Source organism: Pongo abelii, chromosome 16, assembly GCF_028885655.2.
Source record: "Pongo abelii isolate AG06213 chromosome 16, NHGRI_mPonAbe1-v2.0_pri, whole genome shotgun sequence".
NCBI classification, from domain to species: Eukaryota; Metazoa; Chordata; class Mammalia; order Primates; family Hominidae; genus Pongo; species Pongo abelii.
This window is the reverse complement of record NC_072001.2, coordinates 70209428-70230222: the sequence shown is the minus strand read 5'-3', so window position 1 is coordinate 70230222 and position 20795 is coordinate 70209428. Positions and strand designations below refer to the sequence as shown.

At 48.0% G+C, this 20795-nt stretch overlaps 1 protein-coding gene across 2 annotated transcripts in view; it reads right to left on the bottom strand.

The window, feature by feature from the left end:
* The window catches only part of SMAD3 (SMAD family member 3), a 129567-nt gene extending 116314 nt beyond the window's left edge, over window positions 1-13253 (bottom strand). The window contains exon 1 of one of the 2 annotated variants that reach the window (XM_002825585.6): window positions 12497-13253. In XM_002825585.6, the coding sequence (XP_002825631.1) occupies window positions 12497-12702 (206 nt within the window). In that variant the 5' untranslated portion in view covers window positions 12703-13253. The remainder of the gene's footprint in view (window positions 1-12496) is intronic. The other variant, XM_054531611.2, reaches the window with a different exon arrangement.
* Window positions 13254-20795: the final 7542 nt, after the last annotated feature.

Here is a 20795-nt window from a genome sequence, read left to right as displayed (position 1 = left end):
CTGATGAGGAAAAGGAGGCTCAAATAAGTTAAACAACATGTCCACAGTCACCACCGCAGTAAGTTGGGGAGCAGGGATTTGAACCCAGGGCACTCTGCAGAATAGGTTGCCCCTGGTCTTGCCTTCAGTAAGAGGTTTCTAGCCATGTTTTCAAAAACAGCCCATGAACTAGAATCAGTCCTTGGACATGAAACTCAATCTTTTAAAAACCCAGCAACTTAAACCACCACCACCACCACCAAGCTGACCCTCTAAAGGCGAGGTAAATAATACCCTATCTCTCAATGATAAAATGAATGAAGAATACTGATTTAAACATGCTATTTTACTCTCTCATTAAGGAATATAATCTGTTTTCAATAAACATACATCCTGCTACAGGTCTGCAGTACAGAATTTAGGTAGTTTCACTGATTGCAGTGTGGTCTGGAATTGGAAAGCCTGGCCTTGATTGATGGGCATCAACAAAGAAATTAAAAACACTGACCAGAGATGGTCCATATGAAGGCACTGTGTCAGGCACAGGGAAGACCCAGCAGAGGCCGAGATCTAATTTGGGGGTCTGTGCTTGCGTAGACCAGGCATCTGCATGGAGGCCAGCAACACCCCACTTAAGTTTCCCAAAGTATCCATATCAAAAGGCTGACATCATGACTCACTGGCTAATTACCTGAATGCCTGGGCTCCCTGAGCCCTCCTGGCTGAACAACATGTCTTCTCTCCTGACAGTGAACAAAACGCTATTTTCAACCTGGTCCAGACATAGCCTAAAGCTGTCCACATGGTACTGTAAAGGATTATGACTCTGACCTGGATAACTTGGGCAGAAAACCTGCTGTTAACAGCCACTGGGTAACACGAGGAAATGAAACAAGAAACGATAGAGTGGTGGCTTTCACCGTGCCACTCCCCTGCTTTAAAACCTCCTGGACACTTACAGAGCAAGGTCCAAAAACAAAGTACGAAGTTTGGCAAACCAAAGCCCTTGACATCCTTCTCCAACTCCTCTCTGGCCACTCCCTCATCCACACTCTGGCCACCCTAAACTGTCCTGCCTTCCCTAGACGTCAGGCCCTTCCGCAGTCTGGTCTGTGCTCTGTGCTGCCTCCCACTCCACTCCTACACTCCTATCCATCCTTCAAGACCCCATTCGAGCATTGCCTCCTCTGTGAAGCCTTCTGATACCTCCAGAAATAGACCTGCTCTTCCTCTAGGCTCCCAAATATTTTGTTTGACCTTCACTATAGTGTCTCTTCCACAGGCCCACCATAACTGTGGTTACTGGTGTCCCTTTTTGCCTCTGAGCAGTTCAGAGACATGACTTCATCTCTATATCTCTGGTACTTAATAAAGATTTCCAGCAAACAAAGGCACATTCAGTGGTTCAGCTCTCTGCTCCACTTTTTGAATGAGCAGCTACAATATGTAGCACCTTCTCCCTCATCTGCATTAAATTCATTCTGGCCTGGGTTGAGGGTGAAGGAAATCAATTCCTGTGACCATCTCCAAAATCCTACCCATATAATGGTGCCACCTGGACTGGGATTCAGCTGTGGCCACGCAACTGAGCGGATGCTACAAAAATAAATAAATAAATAAATAAATAAATGCCTGAATAAATAAATGCCTTTCTCTGCAGAGCAAAAATACATAGGAAGGCCTACACACCATATGTAGTATTTCAAGACAGAAATCAAGGTAACAAACGGTTACACAAACTGCGTTCTATCATCCAACCTTGACCAATACTTTAATCAGTCCAGGTCTGAGTTTCAGATTCCCTGACCTCTTCGTTTCACAATGGAATGTGGAAGCTCAGAGAGACCCAGCCCCAGATCTCAGCCCACCCCTAGCACCACCCTATAACTTTCAGAGGCCTTGTGCACACCCACGTAGAGTGCCCAGGCCACAAGTCCAAGCTCTAGCCGATTCCTTCATGCCCCTGCACCCCTTGCCCAGCCATTGGGCCCACAGGTACACGTGCTGTCCGTGGCCAACACAGTCTGCCCTTAAGTAACAGACCTGGCGAAGACACAGGACTTGGAAACAGGCTCAAGACACTGGTGCAGGGAACTGGAAGGGCCAGGCCTCTGAGCATGATCTGGAAAAAGGAAGTGCTGGCTCTAGATGGGCCTGTCCCTTGGCCCTACAGTCTCCTTGCCCCAGTAAGAGGAGCACAGCCAGGTGGAGGGCCAAAGCGTGACTCTTGAAGCGTGAGCTCCCTCTTGCACGTATCTGAGGGCAGTCAAGGGTACAGCCATCACGTCTGGGTCATTTCAGAGCCATGAGTTTCTGGACCTGACCATTCTCTCTCAACAGCCAACCTAACCAGTAAGCTAGTACTTGAGGGGGAGCCGGAAGTGCATTCCAACTTGGGCCTCAAAAAAACACCAGCAACAATAAACATCATGCACTTCCATGCACTTACTGGCAGCTATCAGTGACAGGCGCGTGAGTCACTGCGTTTCTGCTTCAGGATCTTACCCATCCCCCGCCCCAGGAGACCTGATTCATCGAAGTTTGTTTTCAGTACTATTATTTTTAGTCGACCAAACAAATTTTTAAAAATAATGATAGAGAAGGTGATGGGGGAGGGCAGAACCACCTAAGAATATGAATTGTTTCTCTTTCAATAGCCTGCCAAGCCTTACATCAACAAGTGGCGTGTCTGTACGTTCTCTGTGTGTAAGTAGATCCTTCTACTATATCAACTGAGACTCTCCAAAGGAGAATGCTCTGTGAGCAAGTGTGTCGGGGTGAGAAGGGGATTCACCTATTGGAGTCGACGGACATCATCTGCCAAATTTCCCCTTGGAAACGAAAAATGAGTGTTTACTAAGCACCTCCTATGTATTATGATCGATACTGGCAAAGTACTTGATATATCTTATCTCACTTGGGTTGATTTTTTTTTTTTTTTTTTTTTTTGAGATGGAGTCTCACTCTGTTGCCCAGGCTGGAGTACAATGGTGCGATCTTGGCTCACTGCAAGCTCCCGCTCCCAGGTTCAGGCAATTCTCCTGTCTCAGCCTCCTGAGTAGCTGAAATTACAGGCGCCCGCTACCATGCTGGGCTAATTTTTGTATTTTTAGTAGAGCCGAGGTTTCACCATATTGTTCAGGCTGGTCTCGAACTCTTGGCCTCAGGTGATCCATCCACCTTGGCCTCCCAAAGTGCTGGGATTACAGGCATGAGCCACCGTGCCCGGCCACTTGGGTTGATTTCTATGAAGTAGGTAGTTTCACCCTCATTTTACAGATGCAGAAACTGGGGCTCAATAAGTTGAAGCAAAGTACCCAAAGTCACCACGTAGCTAATAACTGTCAGACTCAAACCCAAACCCATCAGATTTGAGAGGCTTTGCTCTTTCTGCCCAACTGTGCTCTTCCCGTCCTCCCCCTCTCCTGCTCCCCAGGTAATATGTGAAGAACCTGTTTGGGGAGAGACAAACAGCCACACACAAAATGTAAAGGGGTGGCACAACAAGCAGCAATTCACTCTGCCCTCCCATGGGCTGGGAGAAATTAGACCCACCTTGAGTCTGACTTCAATAAGGGTAAGAAAAAGTTTACAACCAGGAAGATTTGAAGCAAAAGGAAAAATCCAATTTCCATCACCAGTGCCTGCTTTCAGCCACTTGTAACTACTCAAAAAGTCCTTTCTGGATTCATTACTCCACATTTGGGCTTAGCCCAGAGGTGATTTTTTAAGGAAAAAATGCCTTTTGGCATTTTTGAGCTGTGACAGCGTAAAAACAGACCTTTAAAAAACACACACCCAAAAAGCATTACTATTTTCAAAAGTCCAGCTGAAAAGAAAAAAAAAATGGTGACACCTCAGAGCTACAACTTGGCTTGGCAGTTTGTGATGCAACATTAAGCAGCAAAAGGGACCAGATTCATAACTCTGTAGGTTTCAAAGCCAAAGCCATACACAGTGTTTCTTAATACTGGAGTCCTACCCCATCTCTACTAAAAATACAAAAATTAGCCGGGCGTGGTGGCGGGCACCTGCAGTCCCAGCTACATGGGAGGCTGAGGCAGAAGCACTGCTTGAACCTGGGAGGCGGAGGTTGCAGTGAGCTGAGATCACGCCACTGCACTCCAGCCTGGGCGACACAACAAGACTCCGTCTCCAAAAACAAAAAAAGAAAGAGAGAGAGAGAGAGAGAGAGACAAAGAAACAAACAAACAATACAATACAATACTGGAGTCCTAAACTACCGGTAAAGCACTCAAGAGAAAAACTTGCCAGATGTAAGTTGGGAGAGCCACGTGATACTGAAAAAGAACTATTTAGGAGGAAACTCACTTTTCATTTCCTAGTTGGGGTTTAAACTTGCAACATCCACGCTGCCTAACAAAAGGCTCATGCTTACGCAATCAAGTGCAGCCTTTCTTTATATAGATGCTTGGAAATAAATAAAGGAAGCTTCCTGGGTAAACTTTGACATATGAGCAAACATTTTCCACAGGTATCCTCTATAATGCCTACCTCTTACATTTAACGTTTTTAGGCATCTGTGGTCATTAGTTTAAGTAAACTTCCTGTTCTTAGAATAGTCAAAAATAGCAACAAAAGAAGAAAAACTGTTCACTGCATCTCAAGAGGCACAGCCTCCACGTCTTCATCCTAGCATTATTTTCATATTCCTTTGTAGTTAAATTTCACTGATTTAGACTCACAGAGTAAGGAAGAGGCAAGGAAGAGGGAGGGAAATCACCAAAATTAAAGGCCGAATTACAATTTTATTATTTTTACTTATGTAAATTAATTGACACCAGGCTGATAGAGTCTTGGAACATTAATAATTAAGAAAGATCTGTCGTTCACTGATCAACTAGATGCGTGCAACTGGGAGCTTCTAAAATGTTTGTATGTGGCCGGGCGCGGTGGCTCAAGCCTGGAATCCCAGCACTTTGGGAGGCCGAGGCGGGCAGATCACTTGAGGCCAGGAGTTGGAGACCAGCCTGGCCAACATGGCGAAACTGGTCTCTGATAAAAATACAAAATTAGCCGGGTGTGGTGGCACATGCCTGTAATCCCAGCTACTCAGAAGGCTGAGGCAGGACAATCACTTGAACCTGGGAGGCAGAGGTTGCAGTGAGGCAAGACCGCGCCATTGCACTTCAGCCTGGGCAACAAGAGCGAAACTCCATCTCAAAAAATAAAATAAAATACTTGTATGAATACCAATTCCAAGTTAGAAAGGCCCTCCAATAGAGTTTATCTAGCCTATTTTCCAGTTGAGAACATTCGAGGCCCAAAGAAGGTGACTTGTCCCAGGTCACACAGCTAATCAGAAACAGAGCCACGTCTAGAACCTACCAAGGTCTGCTGACTCCTACCTCCAAAATAATCCCCAAACTCTTGTTTATTAATTTTTCTTTGACAGCATTTATGGGGCAAAAAGGCCTGCTAAACAAACTTTCGCCTAGTCCAGAATTAGCCAAACTTCTCAATTAATAGGCTTCTACTGTGTTTTCATTTTAAACTGAGTCTCTGTCAAAACATTCTACAGCAGTTGCCACTGTGGCAGGCTGCTGTTTATAGGAAGGGCCTTAGATAACCAACAGTGGATCGTATGCTATAGATTTGTTTATTTCTCAAACTGTTAAGTCGAAACAAAGGATAATGTTATACAGAAAGAAAGAGAAAGAAAGAGAGAGACAGAGATCCTTGTCAAGTCAATAAACTGCAGAGCTTGGGGGATTTGGTTTGTTTGGCACCAAAAAAACAGTATTTACAAATTAGCTAAAGAGTGAACACATACAGCATTCTCACAACTCCAAAGAACCTGTGTTTCACAGCCAGTGGACTAGAAGCTACAGAAGGCACCAGGGACAGTATCTGCCTTATTCACTATTTTGTCCGCATTACCTGGCACAGAAATTAGCACCTGGTAGGGCATTAAAGGAAGGCATAAAAATGAACTGGACAAGTTCTCTTGGAATTGTCTCGGTTCTAAAACTTAGAATAGAGTAAAATTAGAAACCAAACTTCTGTAGGGTGGGCTCAGGATGGCAACTTCCCACTGTTTCCAGGAACCATTGTGCTTGAAGATGGGAAGACTGAAGGCTCCATGGCTCAGGGACTTGTCAGAGGCCAAGAGAAGGTCATACCCCTCCTTAGGGAAGAGCTAGTCCCATCCAACACTGCACCAGCCATTCACGTGTGCACATGGCTGATGAACTCCCATCCCCTGCACATTCAGCAGGCTGCCATCACGAGCAGCCTTCTTGGGCAGTTCTCTTGCCAGCCAACCAACACTATGAGATGTGGATTTGGGGGAGGGAATGGAGTCTTTAAGTTTTGCTTTTGTTTTAATCAGTCAATATGGCAAAGAAGAAAAGGGCAAAAGTCAATTAGGACTATTGATGAGACTTGCTGATTAAGAAAGCTGCATTCCAACCTTAGAGAACTTAATTGCAATTACAGGAAGCTGAAGGAGAGGTGGATAAAGGTGGGAGAATAAGGTTAACAGGAATGAAAGCTGATTCCAATTTGAAGCAAGCTCTGGTTGGTCCTATTTATTTCATTAAGGAGCTCACGCAGAATAATGGCTGTACTGTGCATCAAATGGCATTAAAATCTCCTAATAAATTAACAAGTAAAAATTAATGGTCGCTCAGTTCATTAAATCGTGTTAATTTTATTCCATTATAATAATACAGCAATCACATGTTTACATTATTAAACCAATATTTATTTTTTAACTCATTTAGTTGGATTCCTGATGTGATAAGCTTGAAACAAATTCTTTTAATTTCATCAACTTCTTGCATTTCTCATCAGAATTAAATGCGACTGTATTCATACTTTTTTCTATTAAAATTGTCATTTAAAACTTCACCCTTGCAAAGACTTTTTAAAAAATCTACCACTAAAAACACCTATGTTCATTCAGAAACTCAGGCGTCTAGGATTTATTCTCAGCAAGTGTTAACCAGAGAAACGAGAAGCTAGGTCACACCGAAGCTCTGAATTTCAAAACAACCGTCTGCAAGTTGTCCACCTTTCATTTATTTATTTATTTATTTTGAGACAGAGTCTCGCTCTGTTGCCCAGGCTGGAGTGCAGTGGTGCGATCTCGGCTCACTGCAAGCTCCGCCTCCCAGGTTCACGCCATCCTCTTGCCTCAGCCTCCCAAGTAGCTGGGACTACAGGCGCCCGCCACCACGCTCGGCTAATTTTTTTGTATTTTTAGTAGAGACAGGGTTTCACCTGTCTCTACTAAAGCCACAATGGTTGTGATCTCCTGACCTCGTGATCCGCCTGCCTCGGCCTCCCAAAGTGCTTGGGATTATAGGTGTGAGCCACCGCGCCCGGCCAAGTTGTCCACTTATTTATTAACACTCCCTGTCATATTCTGAGCTGATACATCTGAAGTCCCTGTTCCCACCAAGGAAACCTGAATTTCAGTTTGCAGTACTAACTTACTTTTTACTTCAAAGAGAAAATGCTTTACAGTGGAGTAAAATATAGCAACCAAGTCACTAGCTGTTCAGTGCCAGTTACAAGGTAACATATTTATAGCAGCACTCAGTTTAGTAAAAGAGAATAAAGACGTCCTCATTCTTGTAGGGAACTATCCCCATGTACCAAAAAGTTCCCAACATCATACTGCAGTCCAAAAAACTTCCTTTGGATAACCCTTGTCCCCTTCTTAGTTTTCCACCTCTCATGGGTTCTCCTCCTCTCTACACCTCCTCCCACAGAATTAACTGTGCTTCCACATTGCTGGGCACTTAGCATATTCCTCAGCCGCAGCTCATGCCCTATACCTTTGGGCAAGTCTGTCTCCCGCTCTAGACAGGGAGCTCTTTGAGTACAGGGACCCTGCTGTGGTCATTGTAGTACGTTCTCAACGAAGGACTGAATAATTCAATAATGAATGAATGATGCAGAATGAAGTCTAAACGTAACGTACCTGTCAAGTTCTCTGGTTCACAAAACACTTCCACAGGACTTATCTCATCCTGACTTGACAGGTGCAGATATAAAAGCTGTGAAACTTAAATGGATTTCCAAATCCTTGCAGGTAGTAAAACGGTAGGTACAGGCCCTGAATTTTGTGTTTTTTTCCAGCGAAAACAGATGCCTGTCATTATTTTATTTTCTACCACAGTGAATTCTACAATATTTAAAAGGCACATCAACGCCTGCCCCATCAAAAATCATCCATACTAGAGCTCATATTTCTACTGGTAGCTGGGAATGAGAAAGAGATAGCAGTTAGATACCAAATAATGCCCTATTAATGTTTCCCTTACTGATGTGTAAGCTCCTCACAGGCTGGGAACTTTTCAAATGTGTCTCTACATCCTCCTCTGGTACCTAAAAAATTGACTCAGACACGGGAGGGGTCCAATAAATATCAGTAAATATCAATAAATCAACAAAATCCAGCCCTGTAACAACAGAGGGGCTGTCTGCAAACATTCCACTCCCAGGTGCAAGCAGCATGTTCCAAGGTTCTAAATGTTCCCAGGGAAAGTCAAGTGGTGCCTAGGTTCAGCTGCAGCTGAGTCAGATCCCTCATCAGCTACCTATTGTCCTGCAGGCACCTCCTCTTCTCAGGCCCTACGTGGAACTCCCCTAATCAAAGTTAACAAGAGCAAAGAGATAATGGACTACCTCCCTAGCCGCTGGAAGGGGGCTTGCTTCCAATGGGCCACATGGACATGGTGCTCTGAACTGCAGCCAAGAGAAGAGGGAGGCCTCTACAGCCTTAGTAATAGGTCTATCCCCAGAAATCTGGAAAAGGCATGTTAAAGACTAGGATCTTTTTCCTTTCTCAAAGTGAGAGTACCCTGGCAAAATTCAAGGAGATAATAAGAGGAGGCTACAGTAAAAAATCAGATTCGGTGGGGCGCGGTGGCTCACGCCTGTAATCCCAGCACTTTGGGAGGCCAAGGCGGGCGGATCACAAGGTCAGGAGTTCAACACCAGCCTGGCCAACATAGTGAAACCCCGTCTCTACTAAAAATACAAAAATAAGCTGGGCGTGGTGGCAGGCGCCTGTAATCCCAGCTACTCGGGAGGCTGAGGCACGAGAATCGCTTGAACCAGGAGGCAGAGGTTGCAGTGAGCTAAGATCATGCCACTGCACTCCAGCCTGGGCAATAAGGCAAGACTCTGTCTCCAAAAAAAAGAGATCAGATTCACAGGGAGGGAGTAGATGCTGTGTGTCAGACCTAGTGTTTGCTTCAATTCTCCAATTTTCCACTGGACTGGGTGCTCTGACACAAGAAAGCCCAAATTCCCTTCCAAACAAGCAATGCTTTAAGCTTGGTCTAGCTCCCAACAACGAGGCCAAGGCATGGATTCCCTGGTGGAAATACAAGCTACCAGTGTCTACCAGAAAACTAAGTTTTAAGTGTGCTGAGCTCCTTATTCCTCATGTAACGCTCACACACCAACTCTCATTCAGTGGCAAATGCTTTGATTCCATTCTTATAAACTGGCAAGGAAGATACCTGCAGCTTTACTCAGGTACTCAAGCAGGTGAGGCATGAGAGGCTGTTATGAAACTTGTGTAAATTCTGCCAATCCTGCCAGACCTCAGAGTATCCTGACAGCCCCTTTGTCGGTGTATCTAAATGAAGCTCTTACCACTTCCTCGGCACCAATCTCTTTTACCTTCTTTATGTTGATAAGTGTGTATCACGCCAGCTCCCCTGATAATTGAAACAAGTCAGAGCTGGTGTCACAGAGAAGCAAGCCTGTGGTCTGGAAGTCCCTAGTATATAGCTCTAATTGCCAAATGTTGCTGTTGCTGCTCATGATTATATATTAGCCAAAACACACTTGGCTTAATCTCCTTAGACTGAGGGCTCCTTAAACCCCAGAGTCCAGATCTTGCACAGTGTTTTTAAGCACCCAGTGACCAACCCCCCACACAGAGGGGGAATGACTAAGTTAAACATTTTCCTTTCTCTACTTTCCAAACTAAAAGGCAGCTGTGGTGAAAGCAGACAATTTGACAAGCAACACTGCAATCTATGGGGCTTAGCAGACACATTGATATCACCAGCATAGGGCCAAACCAGCCACCTCCCCAAGACATGGCCTTTAGTTTTCTGCCCACGACCAAAACAGCAGCAGCTGTTGCCAAGGGACACAAGGTGACCCAGAGGCGTGGGCACAAAATCCAAGGATGAAAATCCATTTTGTCTGGATCCACCCAAGCCACTGGGTTTCCCTAACTGAAAAAAAAGATGAAAAAAAAATCTGCTTTTGCATTCAGTCCTATCCAGGCAGGCAGAAGATGCCTCAGTCCTAACAAAGTCACGAGAAGGCCACAGGGCAGGTTGGCTTGAACTCTCAGAATCATCCAAAGCATTCACATGTCTTAGGCTTCCAAAGTCTCAGCAGGACTTTGGAAGAGGAAAAGGCAGGCCAAAGGTATGGCCCCACAGAGGACAAACTCCTACCAAGGCAAGGGAAAGCAAGGCCTCTCTGCCAAGCTATCACCAGCCCAAAGATTAAAGAAGCAACCGCACATACAAAGATCCACAGGGCCCTCCCCAAGCTAACACAGCTTTAGCATTCAGCAAAGAATGTATTCAGAATCTTCAAAGTATAAAGCAGCATGGGGCAGCAGAAAGAGCACATTCAGTCAGAACCCCATGTCTATGACTCAAGCCTTTTCACCTCTCTCTTTTAAGGTTTTCTCTGCTTTAAAAATGTGATAATCTTAAGCCTAACAACCTTACCTACTTTCCATGGCTGGTTGCTTGCTTGCTTTCTGTCTTTTTTTGAGGACCTCAGAAAACCATGTAAAAGTGCTTTGTAAACTGTGAAACACTTTTCACAGCTGCCTGTTTTATAATTGATACCACTTTTTTCCTTCTGTTTCAATACATAAAGCACTTGTCTTCAATGCACCCAGGCAGATAAGGAGAAGCTAGGTTTGGCAGACCCCTCCCCAGACAGAGTAGCATACTCACTCACTCTACCCTCGCCACCCCCACGGAAGGAATACAGAAGAACTAACAAGCAGAGCTGGAACCAAATCCCAGGTCTCTCTGACCATCACATCACACCACCTCCTCTGAAGTCAATTCTGGCTCCCGATCACACGCCCAGAGACTTCCCCAGACAGCACACCGCCTTCCCTCCCCTCTATTGACTGGATCCACCCAGTTAAAAAAAATTTCAGTCCGCATTCCCACCATATGTGGCATTTATTTCCAGGGGAGGCCTGCCCTGGGTTCCCGTGGACAGATGTTGCTTTGTGCCTGCCTGACTCGCCTGGCAGCCCCTGTACAACTGCCCCAAGCAGGTGGCCAAGGATGGAGTCCACCCTGGCCCAGGGGCAGGGATGACAATGCCTTTGCGGCTGACAGTCCCTGGTGCTTTCTACTCATTCCTCTGCAGCCTGGGACCCCCAAAACAGCCAGCCCCCAACACACACGCTCTCTCCCTTGGTTCCGAATCAAAGGAGGCTGAGAGGTAGAGACAGGAAGCCAAGGTACCCCCACCCCCAATTCCCAGCCAGGCACAGCTAAGCTAAGGCAGGCCCTGAGGGAGTGAAGTCACTGACCCCTTCTATCAGCCATCTGTGGGCTCCCGCCCGACCTAGCTAGCGCGCAACGGGAAGGATAAAGGAGATCCAGACAGATGGCAGCGCGCTTTGGGAAGGAGGGCTCTACAGGAATGCGAGGGCCGATGCGAGGCCCACTTTGGGGTGTGTTTTGTTATCTGCCCGGCTGCAGCCTGCCCCTCTCCCTCGTTCTGCACGGATTCAAAATCTCTTGGACCAAAAGGAGGGCAAAGAGTCGGGATGGAGGGTGGGAGGTGGGGGAAGACCCTATTTTCTGCCACTTGTCTCTCCCATTTGGAAGTCAGAGCATTGCACTGAAACCAAAGTGCGTGCATGCTCAGGGGGCGGGAGACTGGCACAACTGAGTCTAAAAATACTCGATAAAAATGCTAATCCCGAAGGCAAAGAAAGAACGAAGAAGGAATCTGTCAATCACTAGGCTCCCGCTCCTCACCCACAGCCCCAGCTGTACGGACCGCATTCCTGTAGAGGAAAGTGGGGAGACCGGACTGAAGAAAAGAAACGCAAAGACACCACCACCTCCACGAGCGCGGGCCGCGGGGGCGGGAGGCGGCGGCGGAGGAGGGGCTCCGGCCCGCGGAGACGAACAAAGCGGGCCTCAACTTCCAGCCCCAGCTCCCCGGAGTGGGGGCGGCCGAGTCCCGCAGCAACCCGCTCTCCCCTCCCGGAGGTGGAAAGGGAATGTGAGGTCTGGAAGCCAGAGTGCCGCGTGGAAGCCTCGGGCTCTGATCTTTGCAAATCAGAGATGGTTTTGTTTGGGGTCCTCCCACCCCCTTCCTGCCCGCGCTCTCCCACTCTCTCACACACGCACCCACACAGTCTCACTCCCTCTCTCTCCCTCTTCCCATCTCCAGCCCCACTGGGTCGGCCCCGCAGTGCCAGGGGGCTGGGCCGGCGTGCCCCCGGGTCCCCCGGGCGGGCCCCCACCTGGGGATGGTGATGCACTTGGTGTTGACGTTCTGCGTGGTGATGGCCTTCTCCAGCTCGTCCAGCTGCCCCGTCTTCTTGAGTTTCTTGACCAGGCTCTTGACCGCCTTCTCGCACCATTTCTCCTCCTGCCCGTTCTGCTCGCCCTTCTTCCAGCCCAGCAGGCGCTTCACGATCGGGGGAGTGAAAGGCAGGATGGACGACATGGCTGGGGAGGGCGCGCGGGCGGCGAGGAGCGCCCCCGGCGGGGCTGGGCTCGACGGGACGCCGGGGGCGCAGAGGGGAGCTCGGCCGGGGCCTGCCGCGGTCACCCAAACTTCGCCTCAACTCTCGGCGAAGTTGCCGGGGCGCCGGGCCGGGCCGCGGCGCTGCAGCCTGCGGGGCTCGGCGCGCGGCCCTGCGCCCGGAGCGGCTCCCACGGCGAAGAGAGCGGCTGGGCGGGCGGACGGCAGCAGTGCCGGGTCGGGAAGGCCCCGAACGCGGGGCGGAGGCGGCGGCCGCGAGACTCCAAGTGGCAGCAGAAGTTTGGGTTTCCGCACGGGGTAGCTGTTTGGGTGCCGCCTCCGGGAAGGAAAGTCCAACCCCCGGCCAAACTTCGCTCGCCTCGCTAGCTTTGATGCGCAGATCCCTCCGCCTCTGCGGCCTCACCGCGCCGCCACCCTCCTCCTCCCGGCTCGCCGCTCGCTAGCTCGCTGGCTGGGCCGGCCCGGGGCGTGCGCCGCGCTCCCGCTCCCGCCCGCTCCCAGTCTGTGTTTCATGCAAATCCGCGTGCAGCCTCCTTTCCAAGTGCTGTCACCGCCCCCTCGCCGCCGGGGCTCCCCGCCTCCTCCCCCGCGCCCCGCCACCTCCTCCCGCGGGCGCCCTGCCCGCCCCCTGCTCCAGGGAGGGCGCCCGGCCGGCCACCACCCCGCGCCCAGCACGCCCACGTGGGCGACCCGGGCGGCGGCAGTCCTGGTTGGAGCGCGCGGGACCCTGCGCGGCCCCGACCTGAAGTCGGGCGGGCACGGGGAGGAAGTCCTGGGAAACGCGGCGAGAGGGGCCTCGGGCGGGAGGGCTGAGCGCGGCCCGTGGCGTCCGCTCTCGGAGTCTACACTCGGGCGGCTTGGTTGGAGTTGCGGGCCGGGGAGGGTTGGACTCGCAGCAAGTAAGCGCCGTCCGGACTCGAGTGCACCCTGGAGAGGACCCGAGCCCGAGAGGGGGCGCGCGGAAGGCCCGGGCCCAGGAAGTTGGGGCCCGCACTTGGCCTCGCGCTCGCTGATCCCTGTCAAGGCCCTTGGCCGGCGCCGGCGCCCCTGGCCTGTTTTTATTCTCTAGTCGGTGAGATCACACCGGCCGAGAGCCTCGGGAACGTGTGCGGAGGAGGGAGGGGGTAAGAAGTGGGTCCTCAGAAGTGGAGAGTTGGGGACACCAGTGACAACCTGGACAATGGCTGGAGCCAGGAGTCTCTTGAGCCTTGTGAACCGAGTGCCTGGCAGAAAATGAGCCTCAAGGACATCTGTTGAGTTCTTGAAGGAATGAATGGAGGCGCTTTCGAATTTATCTTTGGAAGAAATTTACATAACAGGGTGTTGCTGGATCTCCTGATAGAGAAGGATCGGAAATTTGATAATTCCCAATAAATGGAAAAGAATTTTGTTTCCAAAGCAATGAACTCACAAAAAAGTGGGGCAAGACAGGAGTATTCGGAGAGTTTGTGTATTCAAAAAAAGCAGAACAACAACAAACCAATTGGCACATTGGGGAGCTCCGGGGCTTTTCTCCCCACCAAAAGAATTCAGGGGCGTCTGCCCGCAGGGCCCTCGGCGGCTTTCAGGAGCTACTCGGCCTTTCTCTTGCTGCTGCCTCCCGCAGCCGACTAGCCGGTGTCTAAGCCCTTTGTTTGTTTTTAACAGCAGGAATCCCCCACCCCCACCCCCGGTTTGTTTAAAAAAAAAAAAAAAAAGTTATCTGCAAACCCTCAAGTGGGTGGGGAGTTAACAAAGCCCTGTGAGGTGTGGCGGAATCCACAAAGTCAGCCCAGAAGCGGCAGGGACCCTTGCCTTGCCTCAGAGAACCGCCTCCCACAAGTCAATCCGCAGCTGCTGCTGCAGAAGGGCTCTGTGCTCCTCACCCTCCTCTCTTCCTAAATACCTGCCTGAAAAGGAGAATCCCTGAAACCCAACTGAGGCTTGACATCCTGGCTTCCGTTCCTTGCTGGTCCTCCTGTTAACGCGCTGCCGCTGTGGTCTTAGGTTTCACTCTCCTCTTCCCGTCCCTCAAGAGGGACAAGGATGACACAATCCACATTTATTGATTGCTTTCTTCATTCCAGTTAGCCCGCCTGCTGCCCTTTGATTCAATCTTAACAGTGGTTGGTGAGGTAGATGTTCCTGTGCCTCACGTTTACGGAGGCACAGAGAGATTACATTACTTATTCAGGGTTCCAAGTGGCAGAGCTGGAATTTGAACCCAATGCTTTGTTGAAGCCTCAGTCTCCGATCTTGACACTGCACCCAGCTGCCTGGGTCACGGAAGGCAAAGATGACATCATTGATCGAGCTCTTGGCAAAACAGTTCTCTACACGGGCACACTGTTGTAACACTGCAAGGATTATTTGCTCACCTGTAAAATGGGGCTAGAGGTAGCTTCCCTCGCGATCGCCTAGGGTGGCTGTGGGAAGCTCATGTGAAAAGGTTTGCATTGCTAATGCCATGAAAAGTGGTGAAGGGAGGTCAAATAAGTTTAATACACATTGACGGAGCAGCTCTAAGTTGCAGCCCTCCTATTCAGTTCCTGAACTTCCAAAATAAAAGACTAAGGTCTTCAAGGCGTTCACAGCCTAGAGAAGCATCAAAGGGTGGGGATGGGGATGATGTGACTGAGTGGGCAAAGATGGGCAGGGGTCCTTGCAGTCATCATCGTCCAGTAAAATGTTAATCTTAACATGAACAAGTCCAACCATTGAGAGGTAGCCAGAGAAAGTAAGAGGGGCTCAGGATCCATCAGTGACTGGCCTGGCTTCCAATCCCGGCTCTTTCTCTTTTCCCCTCGCGCAGCGTCTGTTCTCTCCGCTGTAAGAATGGAGCAAGCGGTTTTCACTGTGCAGAGTGGTGGATTCAGAAAGAGCATTGTAACTGTCCTCCTGTAGTTCAAGTCCTTTATGTTACAGAGAGAGCAATGTCTGATGAAGGAGGGTGATTTGCACTGTAGAGGAAGAGCTTCAGAGAGATTTAAGGATTACATGTAGTGGAAGGACCTGACAGGTACTTCACCCTCTAAAATCATGGTATTGGAAGGGGCCCTCATTCAGCCCTCTCATTTTCCTGAGGGGAGGAAATAACTAGGCAGCCAGCTAGTTAGTGTGGCAGAACCACGCTTCCCTGCTGGCATCCGTGTGACAAGAACAGCTGTGCATGCAGAAAAGTAGTGCTGGACCCACCTACAAGTCTAATAAGTGCCATTTCTGGGCTAGTTCTTTCTCCTCAGGCCTGTTTCTCCAAGAGAAGTCCCTCCACTGAGGGACTGAGTCCAGTTTCAGAAAGCTCTGAGGAGGGCTGAGGAACTGATTCTTCTCAGTGCTGAGAAGACCCTGCATGTTCTCTTGATCTTGACTTTGAACAGTGAATGGGTGGGCCGCTCTGGATGGGTACAACTCTGTTCTGGCACCTGGTCTCTTGGGGCCCAGTCATACCTTGTTTTGCAGAGGTTGTCCTTGGGAGGGAAACATTAGCCCAGTTAATTTTTCATCATGGTAAGTGCAAAGTTCAGGAGAGGTGGGATGGAAGCGGAGACAGCAACTGTTTCCCTAGGAATAGTCCATCCTATGAACAGTTCACCTCGTGAATAGACACATCAGAGGGTTTTCATGTATTTGGAGTGGCTCCCAGGTGGGCCGGCCACTCCAAATACACAAAAGAAACAAACACCTGACTTCAATTCTGATTATTTTCCCATTAGCTAAAGGGTATTTAATCAACAAGTAGTGCATCTAGAAAAAGCATTAAAATCATCTTCATCTTACACAGACAGAAAGTGATGTCTGTAAAGGAAGGTGATTTGCACTGTGAAGATAAGTAGCCAAATCAGGACTAGAACTTTTATCAGAGTGCCCTCACCTAAGAGAGAGCCTCTGTCTACAGTCAGATCTCTATCTATAGCTCTTTGTAACACCTTACACGTGTGAGCTCTTCTGTGACACCAGAATGACCTGGGTTAAACTTCTACCTCTTCCACTTCCGGCTGTGTGACTCTGGGCACGTTCCTTAACTCTGTGTGTGTCAGTTATCCATAAAATGTGATAATTACAACACCTTCTTAGGATTGCTGTATGGAATCAGATTAAATCACTCATATAGAAAGCTTAGCACAAGCACATAGTAGGTTCTCAATATACATGGATGTGATTCATGCATACCATAAAGTGCTATGCAAAAGTGAGAAGCAATGAATTCCATGTACACAAAACAAATGTATAGCTTTTAAACACAGTTCCAACAGAAAATAGTAAGACACAGAGGAAAAGGAATAGCATAATGCTACTATGTAAAACAAATTACATATACACAAAATAATTATATACATTTTGAAAGAAGTTATACAAATAAAAAGATACACATTGAACCACTTCACATCCATTAGGATGGCTATTATCTTTTTTCTTTTTCTTTTTTTTTTTTGAGATAGAGTTTCGCTCTTGTTGCCCAGGCTGGAGTGCAATGGTGCGATCTTAGCTCACCACAACCTCCGTCTCCCGGGTTCAAGCAATTCTCCTGCCTCAGCCTCCTGAGTAGCTGGGATTACAGGCATGTGCCACCCACGCGTGGCTAATTTTGTATTTTTAGTAGAGACGGGATTTCTCCATGTTGGTCAGGCTGGTCTCAAACTCCTGATCTCAGGTGATTCCTCCCACCTTGGCATCCCGAAGTGCTGGGATTACAGGCGTGAGCCACCGCGCCTGGCCAGCTATTCGCTTTTCAAAAACAGAAAACAACATGTTGGAAAGGATGTGAAGAAGTTAGAATCCTTGCACATTGCTGGTAAAGATGTGAAGTAGTGCTGCCTCTGAGGAAAATGGTATGGTATATGTATGTATGGCAGTTCCTCAAAAAACTAAGCAGAATTACCATTTGATCCAGTAATTATATTTCTGGGGATATACCCAAAAGAATTGAAAGCAGGGACTAAGGGTATTTCCACACCCATGTTCATGTCAGCATTATTCACAACAGTCAAAAGGTAGAAGTAACTCAAGTGTCCATCAATGGATGGGTGGAAAAACAAGATGTATTGTAGTCATACAATGGAATTTTTAAATTTTATTTATTTATTTATTTAGAGACGGAGTTTCGCTCTTATTGCACTGCCTGGAGTGCAGTGGCGCGATCTTGGCGCACTGCAACCTCCACTTCCCGGGTTCAAGTGATTCTCCTGCCTCATCCTCCCGCGTAGCTGGGATTACAGGTATGTGCCACCCCACCCAGCTAATTTTGTATTTTTAGTAGAAATGGGGTTTCACCATGTTGGCCAGGGTGGTCTTGAACTCCTGACCTCAGGTGATCTGCCCGCCTCGGCCTCCCAAAGCGCTGGGATTACAGGCATGAGCCACTGTGCCCGGCCCATACAATGGAATATTATTCAGCCTTAAAAGGAAGGAAATGCTGACACATGATACATTGTGGATGAACCTTGAGAATATTATGCTAAGTGAAATAAACTAGCCACAAAGGAACAAAAATTGTGTGATTCCGCTTACAGAGGTACCTAGCATAGTTAAATTCTTAGAGACAGAAAGGAGATAGTGGTTGCCAGGGGCCAAGGGGAGAGGGAATGGAGAATTGTTGTTTACTGGGTATGGAGTTTCAGGTGAAGAAGATGGAAAAACTCTGGAGATGGATGGTGGAGTTGGTTGTACAACAATGTGAATGCAGTCAGTGCCATGGAACTGTACACTTAAAATGGTTAAAATGGTCAATTTTGTTATGTATATTTTACCATAATAAAAAAGTAGAAATAGGCCGGGTGCGGTAGCTCATGCCTGTAATCCCAGCACTTTGGGAGGCCAAGGCGGGTGGATCACCTGAGGTCAGAAGTTCGAAACCATCCTGGCCAACATGGTGAAACCTCGTCTCTACTAAAAATACAAAAATTAGCCGGGCGCCATGGCAGGAGCCTGTAATACCAGCTACTTGGGAGTCTGAGGCAGGAGAATCACTTGAACCCAGGAGTCGGAGGTTGCAGTGAGCCGAGATCACGCCACTGCACTCCAACCTGGTGACAGAATGAGACTCCGTCTCTAAATAAATAAATAAAGTAGGAATAAAATGGTACATATTGAACAGAGTAGAATAGGTGTTTGAGTGTGGGTGTATGGGAGAATAGGGGTTAAGGCTAAAGAGGGAAAATAAATAAATAAGTGCATTCAGGTGTGTATGATTGATGTGTGTAACCGAGGAGTGTGGCTAACTTTACCCTACTGCTCTAGAGCTACAGCATTACATAGTGTTCAACGTACATTAGTCAATAGACCAATTGCTCTCTAGTTTCTTCAAAAGATACAACCTTTGGCTTCCAGCACTGTTCAGTTCAGTGATCATGATATCTTACATGTGGAGAACTTAGTCAAAATTATTAAAAATTCCCATCTCACAGCAACCCCTAAAACATGCAGGCTTAGGCATTGCCCTATCTGACAGCTTAGATTAACACCATTTGTGGGACTGTTCTATGCCAGGACTGGGCTTGGGACTTCAAGGATGTGGTCGTGTTTAAAGTTCTCAGTGTCTACAAGACGATTGTTGCATTGCTGCTTTATGGAGGAGGGAGCAGAGAGGCAGGCAGTTCAGCTGTTGTTGGCCCAAGCCTGACTGGCCGTGGACTACCAGCTCCTTACTGCTAGCCCAGCATGGGTCCCTATGTCCCCAAAGCCCGCAGCAGAATTTCTGGTGTGGATTAGAGAGTGTCCCTGGGAGAATGACTATGACAGAAGGAGCTGGATACAGGTACTGTCCAAGGAAAGTATTGAGAGGGAGCAGGTCTGACTCGGAAAGATTTGGGGCAGGGGGTTGGACTTGGGGCTGTGTGCAGACCCAGGCATGGGGCCAAGGCTGAGCTGGGAGCATGGGACAGTCCTGTGGGCGGGCACTTGGAGCCCAGGGCAGGGTTCACAGAGCTATTTTGAGTTCTCTTGCAGGATCTCCTTCCCAGCCTTCAGAAGTTGCCGGTCTGGGAGTTGGGGGCCAGGAGAAGATCCTGGTATGTGTGAGGTTGTGTGTGTATGAGTTTATTTTTTACCATTTATGTGTGTCCTGGTGTGTTGCACTCTCTATGCATACAGGGGTGTTGTGGAGATTCACATGTGTGTGCATGTGAGATGTCTCTGCCTGTGCCTCTGAGGTCTTGTTCACATCTCATTCTTTCAAAGTCCAGACCCAGTTGTTTAAGTGAAACGGGTACATGTTGTGTGAGTTTCCTCTCTGAATTCATATGTTTTTGTCCTTGCATACATCTTGTATGTACGTATATATGTTTATAGAGGTCACTGTGTTTTCCCTTTCCTATTTTCCAAGATAATAAAGTCACAAATCAGTCTTGGCTCAGGCCCATGGTCTATGGTTCTGTTTGCAATGTGGACATAAAAAACAGTAGTTGGAAAATTGTTGGTTCATTATAATAGCATTTACTTTTTAAAATACTTGCATATGAACAGCCACCAAAGAGGATGCATTGAAATGAAAATAGAGTTCTACAAATGCAGTGAGAGTGTATGACCTTAAATTATTTTTAATTTTTTTTACATTAAAAATAATAGAGGCATGTTATTTTTACATTAAAAATCAACAGAGGTATAGAAGTCTGGCACAGTGGCTTACTCCTGTAATTCCAGCATTTTGGGAGGCCGAGGCAGGTGGATCACCTGAGGTCAGGAGTTTGAGACCAGCCTGACCAACATGGTGAAACCCCCATCTCTACTAAAAATACAAAATTAGCCGGACCTGGTGGTACATGTCTGTAATACCAGCTACTCGGGAGGCTGAGGCCAGAGAATAGCTTGAACCCGGGAGGCAGAGGTTGCAGTGAGCTGAGATAGCACCACTGTACTCCAGCCTGGGCAACAAGAACAAAACTCCATCTCAAAAAAATAAATAAATAAAATCCACAGAGGCATATACCCAAAGGAACTAAAAGCAGGGACTTAAACAGATATTTGTATGCCCCTGCTCATAGCAGCATTGTTCGTAGTAGCCACAAGGCAGGAGCAACCCAAGCATCTGTCAACAGATGGAGAAGCAAAATATGGTATAGACATATAATAGAGGATCG